General features: G+C 43.4%; 1 protein-coding gene across 1 annotated transcript; it reads left to right on the plus strand.

The window, feature by feature from the left end:
* Positions 1-221: 221 nt before the first annotated feature.
* On the plus strand, positions 222-14,749 carry LOC308041913 (glycerol-3-phosphate dehydrogenase 1-like protein; the record flags this gene model as incomplete). Its single annotated transcript, XM_080346900.1, has 8 exons — positions 222-592; positions 5,673-5,850; positions 8,191-8,331; positions 9,550-9,688; positions 11,188-11,300; positions 12,837-13,070; positions 13,228-13,334; positions 14,653-14,749. The coding sequence occupies exons 1-8, from the start codon at positions 552-554 to the stop codon at positions 14,747-14,749; spliced, it is 1,050 nt and encodes a 349-aa protein (XP_080203026.1). The 5' UTR covers positions 222-551.
* Positions 14,750-14,869: the final 120 nt, after the last annotated feature.

Raw genomic sequence — 14,869 nt, forward strand, 5'->3', positions numbered from 1 at the left:
CAGCTGAATTTGGCTCTGGAAATGCACTCATAGCCTTTCCCTGGTGTGGTCCTTATCTATCAGAAGAATTCAAGCCAATTATGCATCTGTCTGGCAGGACAGGTGGGACCTCGAGATGTCTTTCACTGCCGCTAAGGGCCCAGCTTGTATCTCTCCCAAACTGCCACTTCACCCACCCTGTAGAAACCCTCTGGGCTTGCGAATGGGGAGGAAGGTCCCACACCACGAGAAGTGCCGGGGTCTTCCCCACGCAGGTCCTCATCCCCGTGGATTTCGGTGACGGCACCGTTTTCCCCGTTCCCCCTCCGGGGCACTGAATCTCCCCGGTCCCAGCCGAAACCCGCAGGGCAGCCCCTCGGAGGAAGGACCGACCCGGGCAGAGGAGCCGCCGGGGCTGCGGGCGGAGCCGGGGGGTAGCTCTGCCTCCGGGGCCGCCGCCCGCTCACGCCGGTTCCTCCCGCAGGCGCTGGGGGCCGGGCCGGCAGGGGCGGTGCTGGCAGCGGGCCGGGCCGAGCGGAGCCGCCGGCAGCAGCGGGAGGGCCGCCCGCAGCATGTCCCCGCTCCGCGTCTGCATCGTGGGCTCGGGGAACTGGTGAGTGCCGCAGCGCGGGGGGGGCACCCTCCGTCCTCCCGCCTCTCTCCTGCTGTCCTTCTTTTTTTCCTATTTGTTTTTTTCTCTCTCTTTTTCCTGTTCCTTCCTTGTTTCCTTCCCACCTCCGCAGCACAACCGCTCCCCACGCCGGCTGCCCCCGCCGCTGCCGGGGGCTTCGCAACAGGTCGGGGGCGGGAGCGGCGGGGGCGGCGGGCGGGTGCCATGGGGTCTCCATGGTCCTGAAACCGCAGCCCCGCTCCCGATCGTGTCCGGCATCAGCCTTGGGGGAGGGACCGTCATCCCCGAGAGATGCACCAGGCAGTGAGAGCTGGAAGAGACGCGAGGCTCCTGCATCACTGAGCGGTATAAACTGCTTAAAGGCAGGTGACAGGACAGTGAGATGCCAGAGAGGAAAAGAGCTGTGCCTCTGGCTGTGTGTGGCAGGGCCCAGGCAGGTCCAATGCAAGCATTGAGTAGGGAGGAGAGGAGTGATGCTGTTTGTATCCCTGTGAAGGAAGCAGGGCACAGGTTTCGTTTAAAGCCATGACTTACTGACAGCTTTCACTTCCAGCCTCCTCAGCGTGTTGTTTTGCATTTTGGGGCAGATGGAGCCTTGTACAAGAGTTGCGTTCAGATCCCCAGTGTATCTTTACTCCCATTCATAAGAGTGTCTGCTGCTGCTCAGTCCTTTCTAGTACAGACAAAAGCACGACTCTCCGGACCCCCTTGGGTCTGACAGACCCCACTGAAGTGCACAAACCTTTTCTCACTGGAGTCCATATTTTACTTTTCTTAGAATTTATATAAGCTGAGCACAAACAAAAACATGTATGTGCTTGTGCTTGGGATTAGCAAACCCAGCCTTCAGGTAGTTCTGTGGATTGCTTTGTACAAGAAGGGCAAGGTCCTCTAGATTTTAAAAGTATCTGACAGCTAAGTGGAAACAAATGCCAAAAAAAAAATCAATAGGTGAGGGAGTGGTTGCTCTTGAGGTGCTGAGAACATGGCATAAAGCACAGCTCTTTGCCTTCCTGCCTTGCAAAAGCAGTCCGCTGCTTTCTGAGCCCCGACATGCATGCTGTCTTTCCAGATCACAGGCTCTCTGTGCACAACATCTCCCAGATACAGCCTTTCACGTGTAACTGCACAGCTAAGTCTGCTATGGGTACTCAACATCACGCATCTGGCTTTCTCTGACACTGACGGACTCAGTCCTGCCCCATCATTTCTGCACCAGCATTTCCCCAACTGCCACCTCCACCATGTCATTCCAGCGCTTGCACTCCTCCCCTGCTCCCCTCTTCTCCCTCACCTCAACCACAGGCATCCAAGCCTGTGCAGACATCTTGCTGTCACTTCCAACCCTGTGCAGGCAGCTTGTTATCACTTCCAAGCCCCTCAGCAGTCTTGGCTGCACATCTGGGAGTCAGCTTTTACCTCTGGTCAGCCCACAGTGACAGTCTTCATTATTCTCTTACTGCATCCTCAAGCAAGCACCTCCTGCCTTTCCCAGGCTGTCCCCTTGCCATAAGATGTTCTCCAAAGCCACTTAGTTGTCTTCCTTTGGATCTGTACTCAAGAAAGTTCTCTTTTTTTTTTTTTTTCACATGTGCCTAACAAAACTTAGAAAGAGTTATGCCACAGAGACCCCAGCCATTCAATACTATCTACTTGTACTGCCTGTCTGCCTGGGCCCATCTCTTGCTTCCTACCACATGTATAGTCAGTAAAATCTTTGGGGAGAAGATAAACATTGTGCTCTGATGTGTACATCACATCTATTCATAGCCTCTGTGGCAGAACAGGTTGTCTTAGCACAGCACAAAAATATGTTTATCCTTGGCAAACATTTTTTTTTTGTATGTTCCTCCTGAATATTTGGGTGACAGTTCATATCACTGCTCTTGAGTCTTCCTTGCAGCTCAGAAACATGGTTGACATGTGACACAGCGTGTTGCAATAGCTCGTGTCAGCTGCAGAAGACTTTCTAAGTCAACACTGCCAGGAGACTCATGAGTGATGTGGTTAAACGAAGTAAGTGCTGCGTCGCATTTTGTGGTTGCCAGACAGGTGCAGAAGGGTTTGTGTTCACATTAATCACAGTTCAGTTACCTGTTCTTACAAACAGAGGCTTAATTCACTGTCTGTCCCTTCAAAATCCAAAAACTCTCCCAACCTTCTTAGGTGCATTTGGACTGCAGAGCCCTCAGCAAAGATCCAGCTTAATCTAGGTTCTTGTTTTTAACACAGACAGATGGCCAGGCTTTTTATGGAGGCGCATGGAAGAAAAACAACAGCCAGTGTTCATAAATTTAACCAGAGAAGGTTCTAGCTCAGTATATAAAGAGAGGAGGAAAAAAAAACTAAACCCCTATAAGAATAAGAAAACATTGGGGCAGGTTGCCCAGAGAGGAGGTCGTCCTTGGAGAGTTTTCAAGACTTGACTCAACAAAGCCCTGAGCAACCTGATCTGAACGCAGTGCTGGTCCCACTTTGGAGACCTCTCATGGTCCTGCCAACCTTGGTGATACTTGAATTTTAAAAAATTGGGGTGGCTGGCTAAGAAAGAGACTAGAGGAAACATGATCATCTTCAAGGATCTAAAGGAGAAAAAAAATATTCCACACTTCTGAAATAGAAATAAGCTTAAACTGCAGTAAGAAACACGTTAAACCTGAGGATGGTCTTTCTGATGCTAAAGGTATCAAAGTCCTGAGATCGGCTGGTTGGGAAAGGGAAGAGACCTGCAACTTCTGAGGCTTTAAGACCTCCTCAGAAAAGCTATTAGGAATGGCATAAGTATATCTGACTGCCCTCTGCAGAGAGAAGGGACTCAGTGCTTTGTGGGTTCTGTTAGGCTCGATTTTTCACTGGATCTGACGTACACCATGAACACTTTCATGTTCACATATATAAATAATGGGTCTTATTTGAGTTATTCCACATCAAAGCTCTTCCATTATGATAGGAAATCTCCAGATGAAAGCTTTATTTTTCTCAGCATGAATTAACATAATTGGGGAAAAAAAAAAAACCCTGATTGGCAGTTTTCACTTACTTTTAAAAAGTATGTAAGTGGAGTTCTCAGCCTTCTATTAATTTTCACTAAATTCAGTTTTGGAGAAAAAAAACCCTACTATGACAAAGTCTTTCTACATGAGCATCCTTGATTTTGTTTGCATTAGCAGCCCTTTTCTGCCAAGCCTCTGTAGTCTGTCAAACACGACCTCCAGGGGCAGTCCAATTCTTTTTCCCCAGGCTGATCAGTGGTGACTGAATTTTAAATGGACTAAGTAAAACAGAGCATCAGGTTTTGAACTGTTTGATGGTTTTGTGGTGAGATATTTTCCCTGATGTCTTTTAAACATTAAACTCTTTCTCCTTCAAATCTTCCTTCATCTAAAGAGAAACAAACAAAAAAATACTGACATTTATGGAGTTACTTTTTTTGCCAAGATACCTTCACTGCCGTCTTGTCGATAGGAAAATACTTGGGTGGCAACATCCAAGCGCAGTGGTAGTGACAGCTCTGCAAGAAGGTCAGATGTATCTATGGAGAGTTGAGTCCCATTCAGAATGTCAGAGGTTAGAGCTGGAGTCTGCATCTTTCAAGAGAAAAAAATCATGTTAAATTGGTACATAGCTAGAAGGGTTATTTTTATGGGTAGGATTGAGGCCTAAGTTCACTGTCCACGTTGTGCGGGAAACACCGAGCAGAGGTTCCTGGACAAGCTGGATGATGAATTTAGATCCTCAGCTCAAGCCTTGATTGTGCTCTCTGTTGATAGCAGGGCAAGAAAACCAGAATTTAAGTAATTTTAAAGATAATACTTCTCTTCAGTAAAGATTCACCCCTAAAACATTTTCCCTACACATTTTAAAGGACCAAACCAAATCATCTCTTTTTAGAAAGCAAGCATTACGGCAGCTCAGGATACATTATATAGTTAACACTGAGCAACGTGAAACCTGATCTCAGTCGGATTTCCTTATCGCTAAAGATAAAGGCCTTATTCTTTTATTACTTATTGAGCAATTCAGCCTTGTGCAAACCTATTACATCAAAAATATGGTTGACAACGTGGTTCACCTTGAGCCATTGACAGCACAGACATACCTGGACTTCGTCTTGGATATACTTGAGACCTTTATCAGTTCGAGAAAACATACAACAGCTAAATCCTGTCCATGCAGGGGCAGAGCACAAGAGTGTTGCAGCCGGAGCTCCTCTTTCAGTTGCGTTAGTAAAATGGCCAGTAGTTGAGAGATTAAAGTAGTATTAAAATGAAAAGAGGGAACAGAGGAATAAAAATAATCACCCCATAAAATGTAAAGAGCATTAAGCAATATCTTCCAATATTTTCTGTGGGGTTTTTAGTTCTCTCTTGCCAAGAAAATGAGTGAATGTTTGCAAGGCTGCAGTGGTGATGAGAAAATAAAATTATTGTCTGAACTGAGTATGACTGAAGAAGAGTGAACTGGATGGTTAAAATATCCTCAGGCTGCAACTCTTCCAGATCTTGTTACAGTGATAATTAGAACAATAAATAAAGAGAAACTGTCAGGTTGAAGTTTTGCTTGTTTGGATTGTTTCTTTTTAAGAAAAGAACAATTTCTGAGGATTTTTCTCTGACGTAAAATCCTTATTGCAACTGTTTGGTTATTAGTAGGAAAGTGGGACCCATTTATCTGTCACGTTAAGGTTGTTCAGTGCTGCCTTGCCAAATTTCTTGGTCTCCAGAAAAAGAGAATTGTCTGAGGAGCAAGAAAGATTTCAAACCCAGACACCGTATTTTTTAGAGCTGTTGATGGTACATCACACTTTCACTGGATAATCTTTGGTATGGCTTCAGATCCCCTATTACAGTGATGTTTTCCCTGGTTCTACTTCCTGCGGTTTTAAACTGAGGGTTTTTGATGGAGGATTGTGGATAAAGCTTTCTGATAAGTGTAGCAAGCACACAAACATCTTTGTAGCACAGGCTTCTTATGAGTTATTATATTTAAAGTAATTTGTGTTTCCAATTCACAATAAAACTATTTGTTTCCTATTAGTTATTTTGATTTTTTTTTTTTCAAGGGGATCAGCCATAGCCAGAATTATTGGCAAAAATGTCCAGAATTCCAACAGATTTGATCCTACTGTCAAGATATGGGTATTTGAAGAGATCATCAATGGAAGAAAACTCTCAGAAATAATCAACCAGGAACACGAAAATGTTAAATATCTGCCTGGATACAAGATACCCCCAAATGTGGTAAGTTGTGGGGAAGGGGAGAGAAATCACTGAAATATATATATATATATATATATATATATATAGATATAGATATATACATATATATATTTATAAAGGAGGCAACATCCAGCAAAATTAAAATTAGGAAGTAATTCTTCATTCTGGTTTGCCACCTAATTCACTCCGATATTTTAAGTTTGCTGAAATACAACTCACTTCTGTGCATTCTGCTTGTCTCATATGTCACACGCAACTTCAAACACCCGTCTGGGTCAGGTGCTGGTAACACCCCCTCCTCCTCTGCATCAGAAATCAGCATCTCTCTGCCTGCCAGTGCCAGAGTTACGTCTGCACAGACCTGAGATACTTCAAACCCACAGCATCTTCTGGGACAAATATATATATATATATATATATATATATATATATATATATATATATGTATATAGGAAAGCTAGTGCTCTCCCCTTTTCTAAAAAAGAGAACAGCACAGCGAACAGCTGAGATGACTAATAGGCAATTTCGGGATAGCAACACACTGCTATAATTAATAATGCTGTAAATTCCACCAAAAATATACGGTATTTCATTTTCATGGACATTTAAAATACCAAATTATGCATCTCTACTTAAATTAATTAGCTTAAATAATTTATTGCTACCAAAACAAGGTGAGGCTTTGGCTGTTCAAGATTTTGCCAAGTGGCAGTGTTCTGTGAATTAAAGAAAGTAGCAATGTGTTTCTGGAACAGCTGCACTTGTAAAAGGAAGTTAGGATGCTGCATGTGGTGGATCTCCTTGCTCGGAAAGTGCTTATATTTAGCACTCCATTTAGTGCTGCGATTGCATATATGCACTCCCATGGTTTGAACTTGGCACACAGTTCTCCTGGGTTACAACTGACTTGCCACTGTTATTTTTACAACCCTCTAGCAGAGCAACAGGCTTGTCAGCATCACTTGAGATCAGCCTCAGCCTGTCTGTAGCAAAGTCTCAGGCTTCACCAGCAGAAATCAGCTGGAGGGACCCTCACTTCTTCATCTCCAACTGGGAACAAAGCCACACAACCGCAATTTCCCCTTTGCATTGCTCTGTGACATTTTGGAGAGCGAGGAGCACTGTCTGTGCAGCGCTGCCAGCCTCTGCTCTGCTCCTGCTTTGCTGTTTTCTCAGAGAACATGCCTTGCTGGCAGTAGCTCTGGTTCTCCCGCTTGCTCCAAGGCTGCATCTGAGCATGATGTTTTCTCTGATTGTGAACTGCTTGTGATGCTCAGAGGGATGGAACACCTCTGGTATGAGGACAGACTGAGAGAGTTTGGGTTGTTCAGCCTGGAGAAGAGAAAGCTCCAGAAAGACCTTATTGCAGCGTTTCTGTACTTAAAAGAGGCCCATTAGAAAGATGGGGACAGACTTTTTAGCAGGGCATGGGGTAATGGTTTTAAACTAAAGGAGAGGAGATTCAGGCTGGCCACAAGGAAGAAATGTTTTACACTGAGGGTGGTGAAACACTGGCCCAGGTTGCCCAGAGAGGTGGTTGATGCCCCATCCCTGGAGACATTCAAGGCCAGGCTGGATGGGGCTCTGAGCAACCTGATCTGGGTGAAGATGTCCCTGCTTGTTGCAGGGGGTTGGGCTAGATGAGCTTTGAAGGTCCCTTCCAACCCAAACTGTCCTATGATTCTACAGCAGGCTCCAATTCACCTGCCCTTGCCTCTGTAGCCTGGCTTGAAATATTGTTTTGAGTGACATCAGCATTTGGAAGAGGATACAGCTTGCTACTTATTAAGCATATTGTATCGCTCTTTGTAATTATTGGTTAAGTTACTAAGACACATACACCCCCCAGATGATGATAATCTCTGCCTTTTGATACAGTTTATTCCTGAGTAACTCTCAGATGGTGACCTATGGAAACTACAGACTGCCAGAAGAGGCTCTGTCTCACCACCCCAGTTTGCTCCCATGCTCCCCAGTGCTACCACTCATTCCAGAAAAATAATATGGGGTTGCTCAGTATCTTCAGGAACCATCTGAAGAAGTTGAACCAGCAGAGGGGCTTTGCAGAATGCTGCAAATTCAGAAAATATGTCATCTTCCCCAGATTATCCACACAGGGCTGGGATGGAAGGCAAATTAAAAGCAAAATTATAAAAAATCCAAACCTAAAATAGTTACACTGCTTTGGATATTTCAGAAGAGGTCTGTAGCTGTTCACATGAAGAGCTAGCAGCTACACCACGGTACCAGTTAAAATTAAAGACATTAGCAATGCATCTGCAGTGGCTTCAGCATGTTGTTGTCTTGCAAGGTGTGAAGATTCCTACCTGGGGCTCATTTTGGTTGTCACTCTTGTCCCAGGTGGCTGTGCCAGATGTGGCTGAAGCAACAAAGGGAGCAGACATCCTAGTGTTTGTTCTGCCACACCAATTCATTGGACGAATCTGCGAGCAGATTGCAGGCCAGATAAAACCCGAGACCTTTGGGATTTCCCTGATCAAGGTAAGTTGTCATCTCCACAAGGCTCAGTCTGTACAGAGTAAATAAATAACTTCAAGTTAAGGGTAGGAGCTCCAGCCCTCAGCTGCATGCTCTGCGTAAACACAAGCGTTTTTTCCTGCAAGAATTAAAACATACCCAGCTTCTGCCAGCCCTTCTGCTGCTCACGTGGCCACAGAAAGGATGGGGCAACCCAGGCGGGCTAAGAGTATCCGCCTTTGCCAGCCGTCTTTAGCCTGGATCTGTTCCCAATCGGACCAGCACAGATATGAAAATGGACAGAGGGTGGGCTGCAAGGGCTGGTGCCGCTGCCAGAAAAAATACTCATCGGACAACAGGCTCAGTTAAGTCTGAACTGGGAAGAGCGCTGGATCGAAGTGCTTATTCCAAGTATATGCCAAAGCTGTTCTTGGCAGCATTAAAACAGCGCAGTAACACTAATAGTTTTGCAGAACTGGAGCAATTTCAATCTGGCATGAACTGAGGAATAGGATTAAAGGTACCAGATTATCCTGATCTTAAAAGGAATAAATATTTTAAGATAATCTCAAACTAAAAGCCAGAGGAAAAGCATAGGAGTATAGTCTACTGCTTCTTCGTTTGATGGCATTACAGGAAATATCCAATTAAAAATCATAATGAAAGAAATGTATTGCAAGTTTTCAGACTGCAATATCACCTCTTCCTCCCATGCCTTTTTCATTTTTCCCTATAGAAATTATCCCACAAGCAGCAGTACGCAGAGGAAAGGAGGGTGGAAGAGGAAGGAAATTCCTGCAAATTTACTTCTTTCTTTAGCTCAGAAAAAACCCCAAGACGTTTCAGTATATTCCTTAATGCCAATGAAGCAGATTAACACTTAGATCTTACAAAGAAAAGCCACCGCTTGTAGGCTTAATTTAAAAGTCTGGTTCTGTACTACAGGAATTTAGCACAAAGGAAAAATACAGCATCAAAGAAAGCCTCAGGACAGCAGCACTGGATGTGAGGCCTCTTGCAGATTTACCTCGACTATCACTACCTTCCTGCTGAACTTGCACTGAATTTGCAGTTATCAAAGTACAAACCCAGAGCATTTGTAGTAATGGCTAATGCTAGTGAATAAAAGACCCAAATCCTTCCAATTAACACCAGAGAGCTGCAGGCAATAAGACACCTTTTGCTTTACTGGTGCTCTTTCCTTTTCTAATAACTTGGTTTTGACTGTCATCTTTTATTCAGGGAATTGATGATGGTCCTGATGGCCTGAAGCTCATCTCTGACCTCATTCGAGAGAAACTGAAAATAGAAATCAGTGTGCTTATGGGGGCCAACATAGCCAAAGAAGTGGCTGATGAGAAGTTCTGTGAAACCACCATTGGTAATTACTGCAAAGAGCTAGAGTGGCTGTGTTTTAGCAAGAAGAAAACCTCTGGAGGCAGCAGGGGGATGTGATGGTCCCAGGTGTTTCCCGAGCAGTGGAGTGGGTGCTGTACCCCTGAGCTCATTCAGGAGGCAGTGTGATTTCCAGGGAGGGTGGCGCTGGTGGGATCGGATCCAAACCAACAGCTGGGTTTCAATGCTGAAAGCCAATTTCATCCATTGAAAGGTTACAGCTTAATCCCGTTCCTGTAGGGGCTGGCAAGAGCCACCTTTTATGTCTGTACAGCTCAATGCTGAGCACATCAGTGGCTGATACACTCTACAGTCTAGACAGAGAACTGTAATCAGAACCTTGTCTGTGCTCATGCTCCCCGAGGTGTATTTCTCCATCTTCAAATTTCTTTGTTTGAAAACAAAACAAAACCCAGTAACATTCTGTTCCTCCCTCTCACTCAACTGCTTGCCAAGCCGTAGCCTCAGATGCCCCCAGAACTGGGTCTGACCTGACTAGAAAGTTCATCCAGTAGTTTTTATAACTCACTGATTTTTGAAGTCAGCAAAAATTTGTATTATAGTAAATCCTTTCATAGCTAAGGAAAACAGAAAAATAAATCATTGTTGCGCTGTTGTTCCTTTGCCCTGCAAACGTTACAGTAACAGTGAAAATCGTACCCGCTGGGCATTTGTTGCTGGCAGAGCAACTAGGCACGAGTAGGACTAGACACGATTAGCAGAGTTGAGCAATGTTCATTTTCTTGGGGAGAGTTTAACTTCTGCTGGCCCAGTTTTAAGCCACACTGTGATGATGACTGTGCAGAGAGCTTTGCTCCTTGCTTTTGTCCTCGTGGAAAGCCACACAGCCCAGAAGCAGCCACCTCCAAGAGACTGAGTGTTCCCCAACATCAGCTATTGCCAAGGACAAGAAGCAAACCCAAAGTTTCTTGTGAGATGAGGCAGAAGCCCCACAGCTACTGGGGTGCTATCACCCGGACTCTTTCATAGCACCAAAATGACATGATAATGACCTTGGTAGGACTGGTACCACGAATGTTCCAACAGTGCCAAGGTTCAACCTCATCATCTGTGGATTTCCCTGTATGTGGAAACCAATTGAGCATTAATCATTTGCACCCCAAAATAATACTTAGCAATTACAGCAGTTTACATTTTCAAAGCAGCAAGTTGTGCTGTACAAAGCGATTTGTAAATACATTTTGGGGGGTTTGTGGTTATATGAGCTTTCTTGGGCAGAAAGCTGCACTGGGGCTACCTCCTTCTGAGCTCTTTAAAGTGTTATTAAGCAATGCTCGGTCAATGTCCTGGCACTTGAATACGTTTAACACTGGTTTCCAGCAGCAGGAACTGCTGTCACACAGATCTCTTGTTTAGCATCACTCAGGTTTTGTGGTCCCTGGGTCCCTATTTTAGGTTTTAGTTAACTGTGTGTACTGTGAAACATTACAAAAACATTCTAACTTTCATCCTTCCTTCCCACAGGGTGCAAAAATGAAAAACAAGGGGAGATCTTTAAAGAATTAATGCAGACCCCCAACTTCAGGATTACTGTGGTGCCTGACTCTGATACAGTGGAGATTTGTGGAGCCTTAAAAGTGAGTAGTTTCAAACCAAAATGTTTTTTATTAGGGCCAAATTCTACCTTCACCCGAGTCTTCTGTAAGTCATTGGGTCTAATATGAGTTCTGCCACCCTATAATGAGTGAACACAGACAAGATGTTCATGTGTCAATTTTCCAATCTGTTAAAAAGGGAAAATTTACTTTAAAATATATCTGCTGGCAAAGCATTTTAAAATAGCTTACTTTTATGTTTCTTTGAGCAGGGGCACCTCTCTGCTTCTGAGGGCAGAATTTAGTCTGCTGTATTTTCTTGTCTAAGTATTGCAAGTGCGTGGAACAAAGACTTACATATAGTAGCTCCCACTAATAACCTATTTCCATGGTTCCAGTAGTAACCTACTAGAAAGTTTGCATCAGAAGCAACATTCTCTGTTGGCAGCACATCTGTGCCTTTTTCAGCGATGCCCACAGAGATCTCAGACCAGAGCAATAACCAAATCACCAAGTTTCCAATGAGAGGGCGCTTGAGTGAGATTTGGAGATTTCTTTTAAATCTGCCAAAAGTGACTTCAGCTTGCGGTCCTTTGTACTTTCTTTTTACACATTCAATCATTTGCGCTTCAATAATTCACCTTTCCTTGGGGGAAGGAAGATTACTGGCTAGGAAAGAATTTTAACTTTACATACCAAAAGTTTCTTTACATACACAACCAAGTATCTCTGGATTTTGCTTTTGGCCACAGACTTGGCAGGCACAGAGGGGAGAGAAGTTGTTTTTGCTTTGTGGAAAATCTTTGCTCTTTTTGAAATAATTTGCGTTACTTAAATATATATATATATATATATTTAAAAATTTGCACTGAGGTGTGTGCATGTCTGGAGTAAACACTTCAACAGCAGTACTGGGTGACATATGACTCAAATACAGTGAACTGCACTTATTTAGAGACTTATTTAGGAATTGGGAAGTGGAAAAGGAGGTGTGCAGGACAATGGTGGGGATATGCAAGGATGTTTAGGATCCTGAGAGATTTGTTTAGAGCTGTAGAAAAGGGCAATTTTATCGACCTTTTTTTGAAGGGAAACCCCAAATTTAATCTACTGCAGTACCAGTATGTAGAACTCATGTCTGTTTAAATTAGAGGCCCACAGAGAAAACCTGGAAAGACATGACTCCGTCTGGGATATTTTAAGTAGTTAAAACAGAAAGGTCAGAGAGCCCCAACTTGGAACTAGCAGAAGAAAAAAAACCCAAATATTAATTGCATACATGCTATGCATTTGCACCGTTACTGTATTAAACAAGTTGATTTGATTTTTGCCCGTGGGAATAACAGAGGATACTTTATAATAATCTTCTAGAAGCCCAGGTACTTTTGTTCAACAGTAATTATCTGCCTACCTTCTTCATAACATAAACTCATAGCCAATGGGAATTGAACCTTCTTCTGATGAAGGGGTGAAGACAGATGTATAGATTTTCCTATAGCTCAGTGCACGCTAATGAACCGCACATCTTGCCTGACCATTTCCTGTCCTCCTTTGTATTTTGCACCGGACCGTTTTCAGAACATCGTAGCAGTGGGAGCTGGGTTCTGTGATGGACTCAACTTCGGCGATAACACAAAGGCAGCAATTATACGCTTGGGCCTTATGGAAATGGTGGCCTTTGCCAAGATGTTCTGCAGGGGGCCGGTATCAATAGCCACTTTTCTGGAAAGCTGCGGAGTCGCTGATCTCATCACTACCTGCTACGGGGGACGCAACAGGAAAGTAGCGGAAGCTTTTGCTCGCACAGGAAAAGTAAGGAGGATTTTGAAATATTTTATAGTAACACATGAAGAAAACCTTCTGTGTTTTACAAAAGCATTATTAGCTGTTCCATCATTACCTTCTTGATAACTGCTGGTACCATAGCAGTATCCCCTCTGATCCAAGTAATGAGTCTCCTCTCTTCTAGTCCATTGAGGAACTGGAAAATGAGATGCTGAATGGACAAAAGCTGCAAGGTCCTCAGACCTCAGCTGAAGTCTACAAGATTCTGAAACAGAAAAATATGCTTGATAAGTAAGTGCTTTTATTTTTTTAAAAAATGGAATCAACAACAAATGATGAGTGATTCATAACCTCCTTAATGGTACCTGTCTTTAATCATCTTGTTAGTTTGTGCAACAACTGCGTTCTACATCTGGGGCCACTGTTAGAGCTCAGCTTAGCCTGAGTCCTCATTGCCATGGTCAGTAAAATAGGATGAAGCCTAAACAACATTGGAAGAAATGAGCCACAGACATTCAAGAAACAAAAGAAATAATAATCCAGAGGAGCTACCCAGATATCCCCATTCCCTTAAACAAGGCTGAAGGCCACATGCAGAGTCAGCTTGCAAACATGATCTATGAGTCAAAGGGTTTCTCATTCTCAGTGTATCACCATTACAGCTCGCAGCAAATGTTAAGTGGGTTATCTCAGTATAAAATTTGGGAGTGTAATCCTAATTAAAAATTTTTGCATGCATGGAATAGGTAATATGTGCTGATATCGATGCTTTAAGCGCCACAAACAATGCTGAGATGAAAGTACTTCTAATTGTTTGGGATGATGTAAGATTATTTATAATCTGAAACCTTTATCTCAGCTTACAGAATAGAAAAGCTAAACTTCCCTCCATCCCATTCCCTCTCGTACATTAGCAGTCCTGACAGGTCAAACACCACTAAATTAGTTAGGAAAGAAACAAAACAAAACAAAACATTGTTAGAATTATAACAGATACAGAAGATTCAAGTCACATTATCTTTCAAAAATGAGAGAGACTAGAAAAGCTCATTTTGACACGATGTGAACTTTAAATCAAAACTTGATCTAATCAGTATCCTCTGATTGCACTTAGTTACACACTCAGCTTCAAGTCATTCAGTGGACTCATTTTTAGCACATAATGACTAAGCTTGCAAAAGGGAAAGAACTCGAAACTAGGAAAAGAAAATAATTGCTCATTTTTCATCCTTTTTTGTCTTTTAGATAACAGTAGTGAATGAAAATAACATATGCATTTGGCACACAGAAGGAAAAAGAGGATATGCAATTCGAGATATTTTTGTAAATAAAAAATGAGAGGAACTTTGTCTCCAAAACAGCTCTTCTCTGCTGACACCCCCAAGAATTGCCTCTGGCTCCTCTTAATTGCCCTATATAGTCTTCCAGTAAAGGCACCTCCAAGTTAAAAGCATATTGGAAAGAGAGAAAAATTTTCCACTTTCCTTTTACCATAACAAAAAATACACAAAAACCCCTACAACGACAACAAAAACTTCATTATGAATGGAGTAGAAACGTTTATATATAAGCTTTAAAAACTATTTTCATTGCTATGTGCTTCTTCCAGGTTTCCGTTATTTACGACCATCTACAAGATCTGCTACGAGGGTCAGTCGATCCAGGATTTCATCGTGTGCCTGCAGAACCACCCAGAGCACATGTGAGACCCCCTCTCCTCACCCAGCTGCACCCGCATCTTCCCAGGACTCCTGTCCGCTCCACGGCAAATAGAGAAACAGGTTGTGTGACAACACTTGCTGTAAAAGCAAGAAAGAATGTATTTC

Source organism: Nesoenas mayeri (assembly GCF_963082525.1).
Source record: "Nesoenas mayeri genome assembly, chromosome: 6".
Taxonomy (NCBI): domain Eukaryota; kingdom Metazoa; phylum Chordata; class Aves; order Columbiformes; family Columbidae; genus Nesoenas; species Nesoenas mayeri.